The 20170-nt window shown below is 45.4% G+C and overlaps 1 protein-coding gene across 1 annotated transcript; it reads right to left on the bottom strand.

Moving 5' to 3' along the window:
• Positions 1–15301: 15301 nt before the first annotated feature.
• LOC148037417 (pentatricopeptide repeat-containing protein At1g73710-like) lies at positions 15302–19954 on the bottom strand. Its single transcript, XM_087676335.1, has one exon. It carries the CDS (start codon positions 19658–19660, stop codon positions 16874–16876), a length of 2787 nt encoding a protein of 928 aa, XP_087532461.1. The 5' UTR covers positions 19661–19954; the 3' UTR covers positions 15302–16873.
• Between the last annotated feature and the right edge of the window lie 216 nt (positions 19955–20170).

Here is a 20170-nt window from a genome sequence, read left to right as displayed (position 1 = left end):
CAAACCACTCCAGGATCTCTTAGAGGATTCCAAGTGGCAATGGACCAGGGTGCACAAGTTAAACCTCATGTATAACTGGGCACTAGTTCCTGACCAACAACACGAGGCATACCAAGCCCTAGGAGACGACGAGCAGTCGGATGGCAAAGATTCCAGCAACGAATACGAAGACTGTCAATCCTTCAGTGATGAGAGCGAGGGTGAAGTAGATACCATAGAATACGACACAGAAGGACGAGAAATTGAGCAGATACGAGCAGACGCCAAGCCGCAGGGAAGGCATGCCCTTAGAATAGAGCGAGGAGTCATGCGCAGGGAATGTGATCGTGCTTGGTTGGAATGCATAGGAGCCATAGACCTTGAGCAAGCAGGCCTAGCCTAGCCAGGAACGACATCAATACTTAGGACCGAATCGCCATCTGAACTGCGGCCACCAGGGGAGACCACCTCTTCTAGCGAAGATGGAGGGTTTGACTCTGAATCGGAAGTTACTTCGGATAGTGATCCAGAGATCCCTAGGCCGCCCATGACCAGACGCACCAAGGGAGACCTACTCGTCCACCTGAGGTGCAGATGGCTAAGGCAAGAAAAGGCAAAGCAACCCAGGGATACACAATCAGAAGAACAACGAAAGCCACAGGATCTCCCTAAACGCTTCACGAAATTCAAAAAATGGGATAGGGTAGTAGTTCTATTAGGTGCCAAACAGCAAGGTCAGACGAGCGAACCAATCGAAGGACCAGCCAAGGTCAAGGAAGTAGACCTAGCCCAGGAAGGGGAAACACCCCGACCAGTATTCATTGCCGACGACTTGACTGGTAAAGAAGAAATGAGTCTTGTCGCTCTCTTGCGGGAGTACATAGACGTGTTTGCCTGGTCCTTAGAAGAGCTACGGGGGGTAGATCCGAGTGTTGTGACTCACAACATACCCATGACGACGGACGCAATGCCGGTCAAGCAGCGACCATACCCTATGAATCCAAAACACGCTCATGCTGTCAAAGAGGAAATTGAGAAGCTGATGAAAGAGGGATTCATTTACGAAATTGAGCATACAGACTGGGTATCACCCATAGTCATTGTGATGAAGAAGAACGGAAAAATCCGAGTGTGCGTCAATTACAAGAAGGTGAATGCTGCTATGAAGAGAGACAACTATCCATTGCCATACACCGAGCACATGCTTGAAAGGGTGGCAGGTAAGGAAGCCTACAGTTTTTTGGATGGCTTCTCAGGGTACAACCAGGTGCAAGTGCATCCGACCGACAAGCACAAGACCGCCTTTGCCACTGAGTGAGGCGTCTTTGCATACATAGTCATGCCCTTTGGGTTGACCAATGCCCCTGCCACTTTCCAATGCCTCATGTGCACCATCTTTAAGGACATGCTTCGCAAGGGGTTAGAGGTCTTTGTCGATGACCTGTGTGTTCATTTGACGTGGATCGAACACTTAGACAAACTCCGCGCAGTCTTTGAACGGTGCCGCTTATATCATCTCTCCTTGAACCCCTTGAAGTGTCAATTTTGGGTAAAGCACGGATGCATCTTAGGACACGTGGTGTGTGGACCTTCCACCCCCAACTAATTACAATGGAGTTCAATGCTTCTTAGGCCATACAGGATACTATCGGCGGTTTGTACTAAACTACGTGCTGATCACCAGACCATTGTACAAGCTGCTGATTGTCTTCGAGTGGACCAAGGCATGCCAACGGGCATACGAAGAATTGAAAAAGGCTCTAACAATAGCACCAATTCTACGAGCCCCAGATTGGACCATTACCTTCCACGTGCACATTGATGCTTCTAAGTTTGCTGTGGGCGCAGTGTTGTGCCAACCTGGTGAGCACAACTTAGATTATCCAGTGAGCTTTGCTAGCAGACAACTCACTGAGATGGAGATAAACTACTCGACAACAGAAAGAGAGGGACAAGCCATGGTGTTCGCTGTGAAGAAATTTCGGCATTATCTATTGGCCACACCCTTCATCTTCTTTGTGGACCATCAAGCCCTGCTCTATTTAGTAAACAAACCTTGTGCTACAGGGCGCATAGCTTGATGGCTCCTCCTGCTCCTAGAGTTCGATTTCTCTATGGTAGTACAAAAGGGAAAACAGCATTACATGGCTGATCACATGTCACGTACCCCACAGGAGAAGCCGTTGGACAAGGCATCGCTGACGAGTTACCTGACGCCCACTTATTCCACCTGTCCAGCGAGAGAGACTTATTTAAGGCTGATCTAACACCGTATTGGGCAGACGATATAGTCCAAGTGCTTGAGCACGGACTACCTAAGCGACCAATAGAAAAGGCCCGACTTAGGCGCTTGATCCTGAAGATCTAGCCCTACCATCTGAACTCTATAGGTTGGGGCAAGACGGATTGCTGCGTAGGTGCGTGTGTGAGCTTGAGATGCACGATGTGCTCTCGGAGGTGCATAGTGGCATTGCGGGAGGACACTTTAGCAGAGACATGACATCATAGAAGGTGCTGCAGTCTCAATTATGGTGGCCCACACTTTTTCACAACGCCAAGCGATTCGTCAAGCATTGTAACGAGTGCCAACGGACAAAAGTCCTGATTCGTAAAGATCAAATGGAGTTAATCCCAATTATTGCTCTCCAACCCTTCGAAAAATGGGGAATTGACTTCATAGGACCCATCAGCCCTGCAGCGCAGTACTCACAAGCCAAGTACATCGTGGCGGCCACGGATTACCTCACGAAATGGGCAAAGGCAAGAGCCACATGAAAAAACGACGCTAGGACGACTGCCAAGTTCTTATGGGAGCAAGTGATCTCACGCTTTGGTTGCCCCATCGAACTGGTTAGCGACCAAGGCACACACTTCATCAACGAAGTGATAGCACATCTCCTATCCACCTTTCTCATCATCCATCGCAAATCCTCACCATACTACCCTCAGGCTAATGGCTAGGCAGAATCAACTAAGATTCTTATCAACGTCTTGACTAAAGTAGTCTCAGCCTCACGAAGTGACTGGGATAACAAGTTGATGGCAGCCTTGTGGGCCTACCGCACAGCTTATAAAACGGTTGTCGACCAAACCCCCTTTAGGTTGACCTATGGGACTGAGGCAATTCTACCATTAGAATTCTTCGTTCCTAGCTTGAGAACAGCACTTCAAGAACGATGGGAAGGGAAGGAGGCATGGACGCAATGCCTGGTCGGGCTGGAACGCCTATCAGAAACTCGTCTTCTAGCCACCCACACGTTGATTTGTGAGAAAGCTCGATGCAAAAGCTGGTTCAACAAGCATGTCAAGCAGCGCGAATTCGAACAGGGTGACTTAGTGCTCCTTTACTCAGTCAAAGGGCATAAGCAAAAAATGAAATTCAGAGGTCTCGGACCCTTCAAGGTTCGGGCAATCAGCCGAACCGGCAATGTCGAGCTTGAGACCATAGACGGTGAAGGAATAGGCTTCTTTAATGGTAGTCATGTCAAGAAGTACTTCCCTCCCACTCATCCTTTGCATGAGCCACCAATGTTAGAACCGCCAATCAAAATACGAGCAGCTACAATCACTGAAATCAACGAAGATGATGAGGAAGCCGTGGAACCCGCTTATCTCCGTGTCACGGTCACTGTCAAACAAACATGCGCTTTCAACGCCTTGATCGACGAGGGAGCAGACTTCAATGTCTTAACCCATAATCATTGGATCCAACTTGGCAAACCACTACTTCAACCCACAACTGCCAAGCTAAACCCATATGGGGCTCAATCATACGCACTTCTTAGCAAGTGCAGAGTTGCCGTTTCTATCGAGTCTGAGACTGTTCCAATGCTTTTTTACGTGTTGCCAAGCGCTACAGATACAAGTATGGAGTCACTGCCGGGGCGAACCTTCAAAAAGCAGATTCATTGCAATATTGATTATGAGTCGCAGTGCATCCACCTAGCAATAGGCAACGTGCGCATTGTCACAGCTTTCAGCAAGGGCGGTGCGACACTATCACCGTCCACAAAGCCACCGATAGAAACATCCGTAGGCACGACTAAGGAGGGGGGTGGTGCGCGGCTGCCACTCCCCGACTTCCATAAACCGCAGCCCGCAACGATCAAAGTGAAGACCCAACAGCCTCGCTTCCAATGGGTGCCTAAATAGCTGCAACAACCGCTTAGGAGTCGACGCGACTATCCTCATAAGACCCAGAACTCTAAACCTAGGAGGCCAAGACACAATCACATAAAGCGCCGCGTAATCAAGCAAAGATGGGTCCCTAAAGCCATCTTGCATGCACAAGGCTACTACGAGGGAAATACCTAGCTGTGGATCCCAAAGGTCCCCACGGTCAAGGGCACTATTCATACACCACCCTCAAGATTGATCAATCCACGTCCCCCAATGCCTCAAAACCATAGGCCGCAGCGCTCTTTAGAACCCTAGCCATCTGGCTCATCTACGCTTCAGCCCAAGAGAGTCGCACAAACCTATCGGCCCAAGCAATAGCCACTGTCACAGGTAGCATCACCCGACCAAGTCAAGCCGACTCCCCACGGCAAAGCTGACTGCAGCAGCCCATACGTTGTGGCTGACACTAATCTACCCATAGTCCAAACAGCCCAACTGCAGGCTCAAGAAAGCTCCCAACCACAACTATGTATTGTCAAGGCCTCTAGTTCTAGCAAACCTCGATCGCCCGTCGGCCTTATGCCCTCCTATGAACGGAAATCATTTCTAGCATTGGGTGCTGACCTTGCCGAGGACACTGCTGATGATGTGGTGGACTGCATTAAATGACTCGATGCCACCTTCGTGTCGCTCGCCCTCAGCTATGACTGCTTGGACTTGGGCCTATTAGAAGCCCCTTTGCAACGGAAGTGCGCAATATGCCTTGCTCTTGGGAGACTTTTGAATTCGCATTTGCAAAAGCCTCTCACTTTGCGCTGAGTTGCTCAGCAACGAGATCTCCAAAGAGCAAGCCATTAAACAACATCTCATCACATCTTACGATCAGCGAACCACTTCTGCTATCACTGATCAGGAAATCACTGAGTTATCCAAGCTCCTGATACGAACTCCACGTTTTTGAAGCGTTGGTACACTCTTAGGCTGCAATGGGAAGTCGAGGGGTGCCGCATAATGACCAATGCTGAGCAGCACCGCACAATCAAAACAATAGAGTACAACCCCACCTATGTCACGCCAGCCTCGTATCGAGTATTAACCACTCTCTGTGGCCAACCCATGGAAGAGCACATCAAGGGGCATCCCTACCTTGACCGCCTCTTAACAGAGGAAGAGCTCCACATTGCAAGTCGGGTCGATTTTGGCGATCTCCTAACCGATGTTTTGACATACATCACGCATGTCGGTATCCGCCCATTCGAATTAGACAGGGAAGCTCAGCTAGAGTATAACCCCAACTTCTATGCATGGCTCCTGCACAAATAGACCGACGCCCTTTATGCTGAATGCCCTTGGCCTCTCAACCTCCAATCCATGGACAGATTCTTCTCGTTCCAAAGGGGGAAGGGATAATAAGGTGGAATCTAAAAAGTAAGCCAAGTATGAAACATCAATTAAATTTGAAATGCAAGGGTAAGATGTAATGGTAAAGGTCTGAAAAGAAAAGTTAAGGCTATGATCAATAAAATCTGCTACGCTTTCATTCTTTCAGCAAGTTATTTGTCAAAAAGCACTAAGAGTGGAAATGGCTGAACTTGCAGGTAACAATCATGGCAAGCCAGGACAAAGCAGGCAAGCTCCCCTTCTCGGAGGAGGAGCAAGCGAAGTACGGCCTCACGGTGGAGACAAGAGCCTTCAACCAGTTGAATTTTCGCCACATCTTCAACCTTGAAGACGTGGCCATCGAAGAGCCGGCAGTGCGCCAAATCATAGATCAGTGCCACCTGCAGAAGTACCTAGACGCAGTGGGCCGGAGGGTGGACTACACCCAGTGCGCTGACTTCTTGCGCACCTTTAAGGGGAACAGAGGCACCATCACGGTGCGCGAGAATGAAGCCACCATGCAAGTGCAAATCGAGCTGACTCTGGAGTTGGTGGAAAGGGCACTAGAGCTACCGAATAAGGTGGAAAGAAAGCCGAAGAGGGACATCTACGCCATGTTGGGAATGGACAAGGTGAAGGTCCATACCAATGATGGGATTAGCCTGGCAGACATCCCAAACCCAGAAATCCAGCTGCAGGCAAAAATGGTGTATGCCTTGTTCTCAAGCTAGAGGTACAATAGCATAATGAGCCGAATCAACGTACCTCTGCTCGACAGCATTGCGGCACAATCACTAGACGAGGTGAACCTTAATGGGTTTGTGAGGAGAACCATAGAGGCTTCGGCTAAGGCCCTAGCAACAGGAGGAAGAGCTATTGGAGGGGAATCCCCATCGTCCTGATCAACCCACAAGGCATCATCCTCCAAAGCCGCAACCATAGGGTTTGGAGGTGTCCTTACGGCCATCATCCAAGAAGCACTAGGGCAAGGACGAGAAGAAGAAGACAAGAAGGGAGGCGACGAAGGAAGTGACGAGTCACCGTCACAATCCCCACCTCACACAGAAGAGCAGCGAAGGTCAACAGATGAAAACGAAGACGAAGAGGGAGAGTCCCAAGGTAGCCTACAGAGGCACGCAGAACAACGAACCAAAGCCCTACATGGAAAGAGGGAAGAGGAGCACAAGAAGAAAGAAAAGGAAGATCTGGAGAGGGCTAGAAGGGAGTCAGCAGTCATGGATGAGGAGGAGAGAAAAAAGAAGACTGAAGAGGAGCTGAGAAGGAAGGAAGAGGAAGAAATAGTGCTGGCCACCCGTCGATCCATTGAGGAGCAGCACAAAAGAGACGAGGAAGACACAGAGAGCCCGCACCAAATAGAGGCACCTGGTTCCAGTACCAGTGTGCTGGAGATCACACCCCCGCCCCTAGCAGAAGGAAAAGGAAAATAACTGATGATGCCAACTCCCCCCCTCTTCATACCGTCCATGCCAGCCACTCCTATCATGACAACACCCACTGCCACTGCCACCCAAGGCCCCACCCCAAAAGTCAATGAGAGAAACGTGCTCACTTGGCTACAATTCCTTGTGGAATGGGAGTTGGCAAGAGAAGTGGGCGTGGCCACCACGGCTGATCTGGAGTCAAAGTCGGAGCTAAAGAGGCAGAAAACAGAAGCCGCTGTCCCCACCACCATCATGTCCCATCCCCCATCTCCAGCAGGCCAATACGACTAATATGTTAAGGAGCTGCTCTCGCAGCTAGAAAGGGCCAGGGAAGAAAGGAGAATAGCCGTAGAGGAGCTGGCAACAGAACGAGAATCATGAGCCGCTCTCCGGCTGGAGAAAACAAAGCAGATAACACAATACCAAAGGAAGATCGCTGCGCTCAAGGAGAAAGCCAGCAATAAGGATGCAGAGGAATCAAAGGCCCTGAAGGAACGTGACGCTGTCTGGGAAGGAAGGAGAAAAATCTTGATGGAGCGTCTCAACGGGGAAAGGGAGACCAATGCTCACCTGCGGCGCAAGAATGATTAGCTCTTTGCAGTCAACCTGGAAGCACAAAGCCAGCTTGACAAGATCAGACAGGAGGCTGTAGAGCTGGACCAGTTAAGAGAAGAGCAGGTGCGAAGGATGCAGGTGAAGCTGGACCAGCTCAATGCACAGATCGCCAATGAACGCCAGGAGCAGTCCCGCCTGCACCACGAGCTCGAGGCCCAGTAGCAACAACTCATGGGTATGACCCTCCATTAGGGGGAGAGCCTAGAAGATATGGAGAAAAGAGCAAAAGAATGGGCTGATCACAATGAGGGGAGAATACGGGACTTGGCACGCTGGCTGGCCAAAGCCGAAGGAGATAGGGTGTTGGCTGAGAATCAGGCAGAGGCGGCCCAACTCTCCATGATAGTCCAGCAGCACACCTTTCTCAATACACTGCTCCACTCCACCAAACCGAAAGGAAACGAAGCCAATGATCAGCTCTGCAGAAGAAGCTAGCCATTGCACGCAGAGCCCTAACAGCAGGCTTGCATGTGCCACTGCAGCTAGGAGACCCGCCGCAGAGCCTGGAGGAGCAAAGAAGATATCTTGCATAGGTAGGCATGACGGTGCAGGAAATAGACTCGGCTTCACAGAGGCGAAGGCACAAGAAGACGTGCAAGCAGAAGGGGGTGAACCGGAGTTTGATCTGGGATCTCAGGAGGAGGAATACATCCCACCACCCCCTCAGCCACAACAAGAGGAAGTGCAGCCCCCAGACACATCTGCTGAGAGGAAAGCAGCCCAGGCTAACCGCATGAAAGAAATGGTAGAGAAGGCAAGGAAAAAGTTGAATGTTAGACCTGTTCCAAGACAGCCTGCCCCTCTCCTACCGCGCCCTCAAGATCCCCCTGCTGAATTCCATGCCGAGTTGATTATCTGGGAACAGTAGGAATGTAACCGCGACCCCTTTGACTTGAGCTTTGAGTTTCCCGCTACATTAAACAGAGTAATGCCCATTCAACTTGTAAATGATGTCATCGCTAGGGGCGCAAGGCTCAAGGCCAAGTGGCTAGCGGAGTGAGAGGCCAACCCAATTGCTTGGGGAGCCGAGGACTGCGAATTTTGACAGGATAAAGTCCTCTAGGTGCCTAGATCGGTGGAAGGCTATAATTGCCAACCCACCTAGAGAAGACGCATTTTTGACGTCAACCTTGACGCGTGGATGGTATTTTGTAACACCCTCCCTTCTGTGAGAAACGACCCCACTTTCATGCCGTATCCTCGAAGGGTAGGGGTCGACTTTAATCCGTCCATCCACGGCAGGTTCAACTTTCCCATTATCTATAACGTTAATAGCACCTCACATAGGGACGCCCTTCTCTTTACTCTCCCTGATTTGTACAGCTCTATTTCACCTCCTGTCCTGACCCTGCCTTCATAACCACTTGTAATTATCTTAGACTAATTAGGGTCCTAGTCCACCAAGAGCCCGCACCTCAAGAACGCCACCTCCCACCCCTCTACTTCGACCCCAATGCCATAGATAGAAGCACCATGACTCGCCTCATGATGTGCGCTTCTCTTTTGACATCCTTTTGTGTTGCACTGCTCGAAGATATGAGCGATAGCAAATTCACCCAATGCAACCATCCCTTCCTTTCCACCACCACTCTTAAAACCCGCCTCAACCTCAAGGGCTACTTGTTGAGTTGTAGATTCCTTAACAAGGCCCCTCGCCCTCCGCCATCCCCTACCCGCCATTCAGATGACGAGGAGTAAACTCCCATCATGCCCTTATATCACATGTATCCATGTATAAGCCTCTTTATATTTATTATTTTTTAAAAAGAAGAAGAAGAAGAAGAAGAAGAAGAAGAAGAAGAGGATGAAGAAGAAGCAAGCCACAAGACAACAAAAAAGGGTGAACTGGAAAGAAGAGATGACAACGAAGCATAGCAAAGCCAAGGGATGCATCTACCATTAAGAAAAGATAAGCGGTGAGCCCTTCGCAAGATCCGCTTGCAATTCCCCTTCGCCTCGTCGTGCACTGCCATCACTGCACCTAGGGTTCTCCCTAGCCCCTTCCCCACTTCACACTTAGGGCACATCAAGGGCAGGACTTTCAGACCTGTCACCCCAAGACTTGCACTGCACTTCCAACGACACACGAACTGGGTCCTCAAGTGTGGGACATTACCAAGGGCTTACCCAAGGTTAGACCCATCTCCCAGTTCCACTGCCATGGCCACCACGCACTGCATGGCAAAGCAGACACCCCCTAGGGAGTGCACAACTTTTCTTGCAGGTTATGTTCAAGTCTCAAGAACTGGCTACTCTGTTGAAGAGGATCATCCACGGCATCCTTTAATGACCAAAACTTTTTCCCTGTACTGGTGTCCAGCCATCTGCCTGCTGATGGCTACCATGATTGAACCAAGTCAAGATAGATCTGCCATTGGCATAGATCTTGGAACCTCATCTTCCAAAGATGCATGTCCAACGCCTCAAGATCTACGAATCGCTTATTGATTCCACAAGCCTGAAGATCTTCAACACGGTATTGAAGACCTTCAACTCAAAGACAAAGATCTTCAAATCAAAGATACAGATTTTCAATGCAGACAAAGTTTGGGGGGGCTTCTCTAGAATAAATCCCTCCAATACCATCCTCCTAAGGGATTGCTTATTGCTTCAAGTGTTTCTGATACTTGAGGGACGACCGACTACATAAAGGGCGCCACAACTGTGTGAAAGATGTCGAGTATCTTCATGAAGCCTAAAGCACGCAGGAATCTCTCATGGTCATCGTCCTTAAACTCCATCACTGGCCATTCGCCCAACCACCTTGAAAGCAATGTCATCCACCTACCTGTTCCGCCTAGCAGCCGACCTAACTAGCCACTACGTCCCACCGCAGTGCCATGGGACTGGCACTTGGCTAGGAGGGGGGTAATGTTACCGTGTTTCTCGCAGCACAGAGGAGCGAAAAATGGAAAAAAAGGAAAATAGCAAAAAAGGCGTAGGATAAAAGTAGAAAAAGGCGCCTTGATCGGTAACCAGACCCTGAAAAATTTAAATGTTCGGGCATGACCCTCAGAAAGCCTCAGTGTCACCTCGAGACAACAAAAGAGTAAAAGGGTGCACCATTAAAATGTGGGAGCGTCCCTGAATCCTTGTAAAAGAGCGCCAGGCTCGCTTATGTGCAAAGTATATGCATTAGTTGGGAATAGGATAAATTAGAATGGTGGGAAATGGGAAAAAGGGCCTAGGCTACGCCCGGCCATGTAAAACATGGAAAAGGGGATGATTGCCCAATGTTACCATGTTTCCCGCAGCACAGAGGAGCGGAAAATGGAAAAAAAGGGAAATAGCAAAAAAGACGCAGGATAAAAGCAGAAAAAGGCGCCTTGACCGGTAACCAGACCCTAAAAATTTTGAATGTTCGAGCACGACCCTCAGAAAGCCTCGGTGTCGCCCCGAGACAACAAAAGAGTAAAAGGGCGCACCATTAAAATGTGGGAGCGCCCTCGAATCCTTGTAAAAGAGCGCCAGGCTCGCTTCTATGCAAAGTGTACGTATTAGTTGGGAATAGGATAAATTAGAATGGTGGGAAATTGGAAAAAGGGCCTAGGCTATGGCCGGCCATGTAAAAAAGGGAAAAGGGGATGACCGCCCAAAAAGAATTTAGGGCTTTGTATATAAAGTTGAAAAGTGAATGAGAAGCTCATTCTTTGGTGTGTGGCAAAAAGATTCTTCTTCTTCCTCTCTTCTTCTCTCCTTCTTGCTTGTGTGTGCTCTTGAGAGAGGGAGTGTGAGAGTGTGAGGGAGTGAGTGTGTGTGGGAGTGAGGGATCAAGAGGGTGAAGCTCTTCACCATCTCCTCTTCTCTTCTTCTCTTCTCTTCTCTTCTCTCGCACGCGCGGCTATGGAGAATGGAGCTTGGAGATGGAGGAGGCCTAAGGATGCTTGAGCTAGCATCAAGAATCGTGGAGCTACCGGAGTGCAAGAGAGAGGAGGGAACTCGATCAAGCATTAAGGTAAGCTCACTACACTCGTAAGATCAACGGCGCGTCGGCTAGGTGAGAGATAGCCATTAGAGCTCGCTTGGAACGCTTGAAACAATAAGCGGTTTGTGGGTCTTGGCGGTTGAGCGTGAGCTCCCACAATGATGCTTGCTTACTCGATAAAATACACCTTACCCTTGGAAATAAATGCCTATCTAGACATGAGAGAAATAGGTTGACAAGTGATAAATGCATGGAAAGATCTCCACCTAAAGTGTTTGTTGGTACAAAGATCCTAATGCCATTATCTAACTTAAACTAAGGCTCATAGGCAAGAGGTGACCAAACGATACACATGATTGCTACTAGGAAGACATTGTAGAGTGGTGAAACTAGATCTATTGCCTGGGAGGTAACCTAAAATACAGATAGTGGGCAAGAGGGAGTTTTTACATGCGATGAGCCTGCACCCATTGATATGGTCAAGTAGTTAGATGTAATATGTGGGAAGAAGTGTAGCACAAAAATGAAGCCTCACCATGGCTCATGAGTCTATATAGCATTAATGTTGAAGAATAGAGCAATAAGTCTAGTTGACAATTGTGATAAAAGCAAGGTTAGGGAAAATGGTGAAATTTTCTACAAAGATGTGGAAAGATGGAGCAAGGTCTTGGGATTGGAAGATCTATTATCATCAAGATGCAAGATATAGATGTTAGGAATCTTACGAAGATTGTCCCTTACATCCTTGCTTGGAGGAGCAAAGTACCTTCCAAAATGGTGTGGATAAGAGGAGTATGCCAAACCTTCTTACTCCTTGCTAGATGCATAGCAATATGAGAAACACACATGGTTGCTATCATACTCAATATTTTTGTGCTCAAATCAAAACTTATCTAGTTAGGTTTATCTAATATACCTTCCATTTAGTTCAAGATCAATGGAAACCATAGCCAATTGATAGTGAAATTTGAGAAATCATACATAACTCCTCACACACATGATTTTTTAGCAATACATATAGCTCTTTTTGAAGCTCTGACATAGGCACTTAAAAACCTAAGGAGCAAATGGATAGTCATACCAAATGATTGAATTTCCAAAGATGGTGCAATAGTGAAGTTGCAAGTCATACAACAATACATAATCAATATTACAAATTTTGGTATGCCCTTGTAGCAAGTGTTTAGCTCCCTGAGTTGGGGGATCTTCTCACAAGATTTGAAGGATAGAGAAGGACTACAATAGCAATAATCCACCCTCAATTGATAGTTGTTCAGATAGAAACAAAAACTCCATATTCAAAACTCACAAATCTTAGGATTCTTGTGGTTATGATTTGATTAAGAATCTTATATTTTTCTATAAGTCAAATATTAACAACTTCGTCTCTTTCCAAGATAAACTCGTCATTGTAACACAGTCAACGAGACTAAAGAACTCATTTTGAGTATGGAGCTTAATGTGGATGTATGCATGTAAAAGCATTCAATGCATTTCTTTTTGGGGCCAATTGTCATCTCAAACAAAGGCATCAAGTCTATCAAGCACATACACCTTATCATGACATGGTTGCTACATATGGAAATACCTTGTCATGCTCTCATCTATGCATTGGTAAACAAAAAACCATGTATCAAGCCCAAAATCATGATTTTTAATGAGGCAAAGAGCCAATATCAATCCCAAGATCCATATTTTGAAACCCCCTAAACATGTTGTGTTTGCCAAAGTCATGGCATCTAGAAAGCATCATTGTAATGTCCATAAAGCAAATGTATCCCAAGAAGTCACTAAGCCAAGGCATTGTCTCTCCCCAAATCTATGTATATCTCATGCTTCCAATAATGTCTATTGTTCCTAAGGGAAAAGAGTATGTGATGTCTACTTTCCAAGTGCTAGCAAGCTCAACCCCATGCAAAGATGAAAACCTAGAAGACCAACATGAAGTCCACAAAGAAGAGCAACATCAATGAGAAATCTCCAACCAAAGGAGGCTTGAAGACTTGGCACAAACATAAAGCTTGAGACAATGTACCAAGCCCGAGCTAGGAGCAAAATCCCAAGGAAAACTCTGAAACCACCAAGCACAATAAGATATGTGGAACAAAATGTCAATCGACAAGGTGAGAGCAACCAAAGGGACAAAAGTCCATAAAAATCAAAAGCAAAGAGTGCAATACTCGAGCCCTAGGAAACCAAATAAGAATATCAAATAACAACAATTAAAATAGATCCCCTTTCAAAAAATTTTGTAATACATCAAAAGCATTTTATTTTCTAAGAGACCAATCACCCAGCAAGAGGGGGCTCTCTTTGTCTACCATCCATGAACTTTATAGAAGTTAAGCAATGAGATGTGTTTTAGCTATAGGTTAGAAGTGAGAGGGGTTTATTTCCTTGTAGAATGTGACTAATCAACACAACCTAACCTTTGGGATTGGGTGGGGGTGTTTAGAATGCAAGGGTAGATTAGGATTAGATCTAATGGTGTCTTCAACTTATTTATTTAGTGCAGTTGCATTAGAGTACCTATGATATGATCTTTGATCAGGAACAAAAGTCCTAGTCCATTTAGGACTTTGAGCCTAAAAGAGGTAAAGTGAATATAGGTAGCATCCTTGTATTTAGTATAGATGGAGTAGATTGTGGGGATGCCCTTGAGAGTCCCAATAGTTGTATTAGCACTTATGTAAGGGCACCTCATTAGGTCATTAATTCAAGTATGCACATTTGATCAATGCTCTCTCTCTCTCTCTCTCTCTCTCTCTCTCTCTCTCTCTCATGACTTCTTACCATTTTGGTCCTAAGTGGCTTTCCACATTCTCAATAAATTTTATCATATTTACTATTTTGTTGACTCTACTTTGTTTTTTAAAAATGGCAAGTCTCAGCATCTAAATCCTGACATTTTTAAAATAATGTTTATTAAAATCTAAGAACAATATGAAGCATTTGGAAATGTTCCCAATGGACCCAATCAAAATATTTTTCTTTTAAAGATATTTTTTGTACTAAAGTTTTCAAGCCCACAATATAAAAACTATAGATGAATGGGATGAATCTAAAGGTCAAGAGACATCGTTATGTTTGCTCTTTGACTTGTAGAATTTCACAATTTGGAATTGGTGGACTATGGGCCTAAGATGCTTCTTGCTTCTTTCCCATACTTGCTCTAATTGTATTCCCTCCTCTATGTGTGTGCACACATACACGTGTGTATGTGAGCAACTATGCAATTGTCAACCTTAATACACTTACACAACCCAATTTCACACACACACACACACTTACTTTTGCACACTCAAAAAGTTTCACATGGTGCTCATCGCAACCCTTTTGTCTTAATAGATTTATGCACAATAGCGCACTCACAACACAAATTATACCCTGCACCTTATCACAATTATTTGACATCTAACAAACTTTAGTAGATCGCTCGCTTGCCTTATCAATCTAATAGATTGTGAGTCCTACATCGATGACATTGTGATAATCAAGTAATAGAGGACTACAAACAACGGCACACCCTAATTTGCTTGATCAATGCAATTTACGACATCTTGAATCCTTACAATACCACCACACATTTGCACACAAAGGGATGTGTCAAACCAACATTTTAACCTTTGTAGTTGTTAATTCCTATAAACTATTGATATTCATCGTTAGTCTTCATTCACAGGAATATAGACTTTGATAACTCATTAATGAATACTTATGATTGACATTAATATTTCTTTTCGTATAAAATTAAAAGACCAAATGGCAAAAACCATGCACAATGACAATCCTAAATGCAATAAGTTTGTTAACAGATAGATCTTATTATTAGGGCCAAAGTGGGGCCAATGGATGTATTGGCTCTTCAAGAGATCCAAATTGGCCCCACATGCATAGAAGAGCTCTCCTGTCCAAGATATGATGTGTTTATTGAGTCAAGAATAAGAGGTAAAGGAACTAGCCTAGTTTATGCTAGATTAGAGCTTAGTCAGGTGGTGGAAATTCTACTATTGTCCTTCGAGGAAGCTATTAAATAGAATTGTCTCCAAGATAAAATAGAGTCTTGTCATTCTTTGTGATTGGAACATGACAGATAGAGTGCATGATCATGGAAATGTTAGGATGGTCGAAGGAGAAAGAAAGCAATGGGATATGCTTGTCCTTCCACCACATCAACTTAGAGATCTGGTTACAATCTTGGATAATGCCTTCACTTATACATGGCATAACACACATCCAAAACCCTCCTATAGAATTGTCCATCTTGATGGGCTATATGTAGGTGGAGGGTGTTGGCTAGGTTTGAAGCTAATTTAGAGTTTTGTCTTTAAGTGTTTCACTCATATCACTGCCCTGCACCTCATGTTGCAAATCCTTTGTGACATTCCTCCAAGGGGAGGCCCTCCCCCTTCAAGGAGGATTTCAAACTTTGTACTCCCATGAAGTAGTGGTACTAGATCACAGAAACCATTGCTCTGCAGATCATATGAAGACCCAAGTTAAAATGTTTCCTGTACCTGTGAGTTTGAACTCACGACATCAGGGTGGAGCCATGCCCAACTCTTACTAGACTTTGTGGAGGACTTGAAAGTAGAGTGAACATGGTGTAGCATGTTCTTTTGCTCCTTACCAGAAATGTGGCTTACCTTTACTTGCTAGACTCTTGAACGTCTAGTAAAGTACTTGGATGTAGCACCACCCCTAATTGCAACAATGGTCTTTTTGTCACTTTAAGGGTATTGATTTTCAGCACTGTAGCTCAGCACTAGTACCATTGGTTGAACTGTACATTTTGTTAGACGTCAGCAATTGATTCTCATGTCAGTATAGATTTAGCAAGAACTGGTATTACAATTATGATGCTGGTCTTTTGGTGGTCTATATTGTCATTCCAATGTTTTTAGCAGTGGAGAGCAGCATTTGTACTGTCACTGGGCTTGTACATTTTGGTCAGACTTCAACAATTGATTCTGATGGCAGTATAGATTTAGCAGAACTGCTGATGTTACAGTTGCAACACTGGTCATTTGTTGCTCTACATTAGGCGTTTCAACAATTGAATGTGAACATTTATATTCAGCAGTGTCAATCAGCACTGGTATTGTCTCTATGCTTGCACAGACTTCGGCAAGTGATTTTTATTGCAGTAAAGATTGGGCAAGATCTGGTATCAGCCACTTGACTTTGAGCTAGGTAGGAAGCCAAATAGGTCCTAAGAATTGCAATAAGCTGCTCTTTCTTTAAAATCTGCTGCTTATGTATACATTTAGACACTTTGTTTCCTTCTCTGTATTTCATGGAACGTCTTGCTTCTTGGGCCCCACATCCAGCATAGCTGAGCTGCAAGTTCTCTCTCGCTGATAACCTAGAGAGGAGCTCTTGCTAATACAATCATAAAATATTGAGTTCTTTTCTAATTTGACATATCAGATTCATCATTTGATGATGATATTCTACCACTTTCCTTCAAGAATCGTGCAAACTGCATCTCTTGTGTAACCATTGCTGCTAACTCCAACCTTCCAGCTTCTTTGTATATGCTCGTCACCACCTTATATGTAGCATCATCAGGCTCACATTCAGCTTGCTTCATTCGTCTAAATAATCTAGTAACGCCTTCAACCAGTCCAGCCTTGCCGTAAAACAGAAGCATAGTGGTAAAGGTTACGGTATTTGGTCTAAGTCCCCTGGATTGCATCTCCATAAATAACTTGACTGCTTCATCAAACTGCCCGGCACTGCCAAAGGTATAAATTAGGGCATTGTAAGCTGCAACATCAAGCACAAAACCACCATCTTTCAATTTAGTACAAGCTTCCATAGCTTGTGTGGGCAAGCCTGCTATGCTATAAAGACTTGCAGAAGGGATCAGGCTTCGTTTACTGTCCTGCTCATTAGATTTCCTATCAATATCAAGCTGTTCAACCGCTTCTTTCAGCAGACTAGGATTTTCTAAAACATCGGCAAGTCGATGATATGTTGTTAAGTCAGGTAAAACCCCTGATTTTATCATTTGCTTGAATAACTCAGCTGCATCTTGCTGATTTTTTGTACTGGCGTACAATCCTATAACATTATTAAATGATGAAACATCAGAAAGAAGCCCCATTTCCTGTGTTAGCTCAGCAACTGAAAGAGCTTCTTGGATCTTCCCTTCTTCTTTGTAAAGCATCATCATTATACTACAGGATACCATGTCGATTTGTCTATCTGCACACATTTTCTTGAAGAGGTTATGTGCAGCACCAAGCATCCGTGCTTTGGTATAGAGACCCAGAATAGTATTTCTTGCAAGCATGTCTGGACCACTTTCGAGTTTCAATATTTTTTTGAATGTTTTCTCAGCATCCTCTATCATATCAAGCTTAGTATAAAGTCTGAGCACCGACGTATAAATGATGTGATTGACAGGATATCCTGCAATCTCCAAGCTATGCAAAATGTCTTCTGTTTCCTTGACCATTTTAGCTTCAGCAAACATATTCACTAAAGCTCCATAAGCCACATCATCAAGCAACACATTTGCCTGCTTCATGGCTTGGAAGATGCTCTTGGCTTTGTCCACTTGACCAATTCTGCTGTATCCAGTTAGAACGGCTGTAAAACTTGAGCAGTTTGGGCTGAATCCTGCCTTCTGCATATCCTTCAAGAGTGATGTTCCCTTTTCTAGCTGGTCAGAAAGGACAGCAACATGGATCATCGTGTTATAAGTAGCTGTGTTTGCTGCAACCTCATTCGTAATCATGCTTTCAAATAGATCAAATGCCTTTTGATGTACACCTGCAACTCCATAAGCTTTGAGCATGACATTATACAATGCAGTGTCCCTCCCTAATCCTAGCTCTCTTGCAGTATAAAATGCATTTTCAGCCTCCCTCCAGAAACCATGTTCAGCATATGTGTTAATCACCCCTAAAAAGTGATTACTTGTAAGACTAGGACAGAATTTGATTTCACCTAACATTCTGGAAGCTTTATCAAATTCCTCTGCTGTAATATACATCTCAGTAAGATGAATGCATGAAGCTCCATCTAAGTGAATTCCCACTTGTTTCATCTCAGTTAAGATGTCCTCAGCCTCAGTTACCAAACCTTTTCTACAGTAAGCAACCAGCAGTGTCCTATAAGTGACAGCATCTGGATGGACTTGCTTCTCTCGCATCCTCAGAAAATACTCCTTTCCATCTTGTATGTTCCCAACTTTACAATGCATTGCAATCACAGTATTAAACGTTCCTAAATCTGGCAAGCAGCCAGCCTCTTCCATCTTCTCAAGCAATGCTTCTGCTTCTTCCAGGCGGTTGTGGCATCCGCAAATGTGTACCATCGTGTTGAAAGTTACTGTGTCAGGCTTCAATCCATTTGACAACATATCATCGAACACACCAGTTGCATCTGAAATGCGTCCACACTTGCCATACAAGTGTATTAAAGTGTTGTATGTCTCCACCGTTTGTGGCTGTCTAATGACAGTAGAATCATTACCTCCTCTAGCATATGTCAGGCCATCACTGGAACCAAACAAGAAACTGCGTGAGAATCTGTCAGCTTGCTCGAAGTCTCCAATTTTTTTGTACAGATTTACCACTGTGTTCAATGTTACTTCATCTGGTTCAAGGCCTTGCTTATGCATGCTTTCGTACCAAGCAAGCGCTTCATCCTTCAACCCAGATCTACTATACGCATCAATTATTGTGCTAAATGTGACATTCGTGGGCCTGACAGAATTGGCCAACATGTCATCCCACATCTCATGTAGCAGGTCCCACCTTTTATGTCTTCCCAGGATTCTGAACATGATATTGTACCGAAACACGTTCGGGACATAACCATCTTGACTCCGAAACCAGGAGAAGAGTGCTGCGGCGGTTCTCCAGTCCTGCTGTTGGCTAAGAATAATGGCTTCCTCTCTGGGCTGGAGTTTTCCGATCCATGGATCCATGGAAGTGGCCAAATCTTTGCATTCTCCAAGGGATTTGAGAATGGAGGCAATTTTAGGTGAAAGCTGCTGCCTTGTTCTCCGTCGTGCTCGTCCCGTTGGCGTCTCCCAAAGTTTAGGTTGCTTTCTGCTGTCCTGCTGTGCGCCCGACCTCTCAACTGTTAAGGGGGGGTTCAAGGTACGCATTCCTCTGATTTCTGTACGAGCATCCTCGTCGATGGTGCGCGGATGGAAGGGTGGAGTAGGAGACGGGATAGCCATCACTCTCACTCACTCACACACACACTGTCTCCTCTGCAACTCGCGCGCAGTACAGGGTTTGGAGTCTCCTGTGGATGTTGCATACAGTGCAGTGATCAAAATTCCAACCGTGCTGAGTAGGAAATCAATCATTCAATCATTCAATATGAAGCTCAATTCTCTGTGAAGCAGATCTTCTTTTGCAGGCCTCTCAAGAAGTTTTGAGATTTCTCCACGTGGCAAAACTCCTTTTCCCTTGATATTCTACTAGCGTTCCGTTCCTATCATCATCACGCTCTTCCTCTCCTTCCTCCACTCTCATGTCGCAAATGCTCTAACATAGAATGTGGGATGTGGGATGTGGGATGACATGTTGGCCAATTCTCTCAGGCCCACAAATGTCACATTTAGCACAATTATTGAAGGATGAAGCATTTGCTTGGTACGAAAGTATGCATAAGCAAGGCTTTAAACCAGATGAAGTAACATTGAACACAGTGGTAATTGTGCTAAATGTGACATTCGTGGGCC

This window comes from Lygodium microphyllum, chromosome 4 (genome assembly GCF_053477565.2).
Source record: "Lygodium microphyllum isolate KBCC chromosome 4, Lygodium_microphyllum_v1.1.10, whole genome shotgun sequence".
NCBI classification, from domain to species: domain Eukaryota; kingdom Viridiplantae; phylum Streptophyta; class Polypodiopsida; order Schizaeales; family Lygodiaceae; genus Lygodium; species Lygodium microphyllum.
Note: the sequence above shows the minus strand (reverse complement) of the source record. Positions and strands in the feature narration are given on the sequence as shown.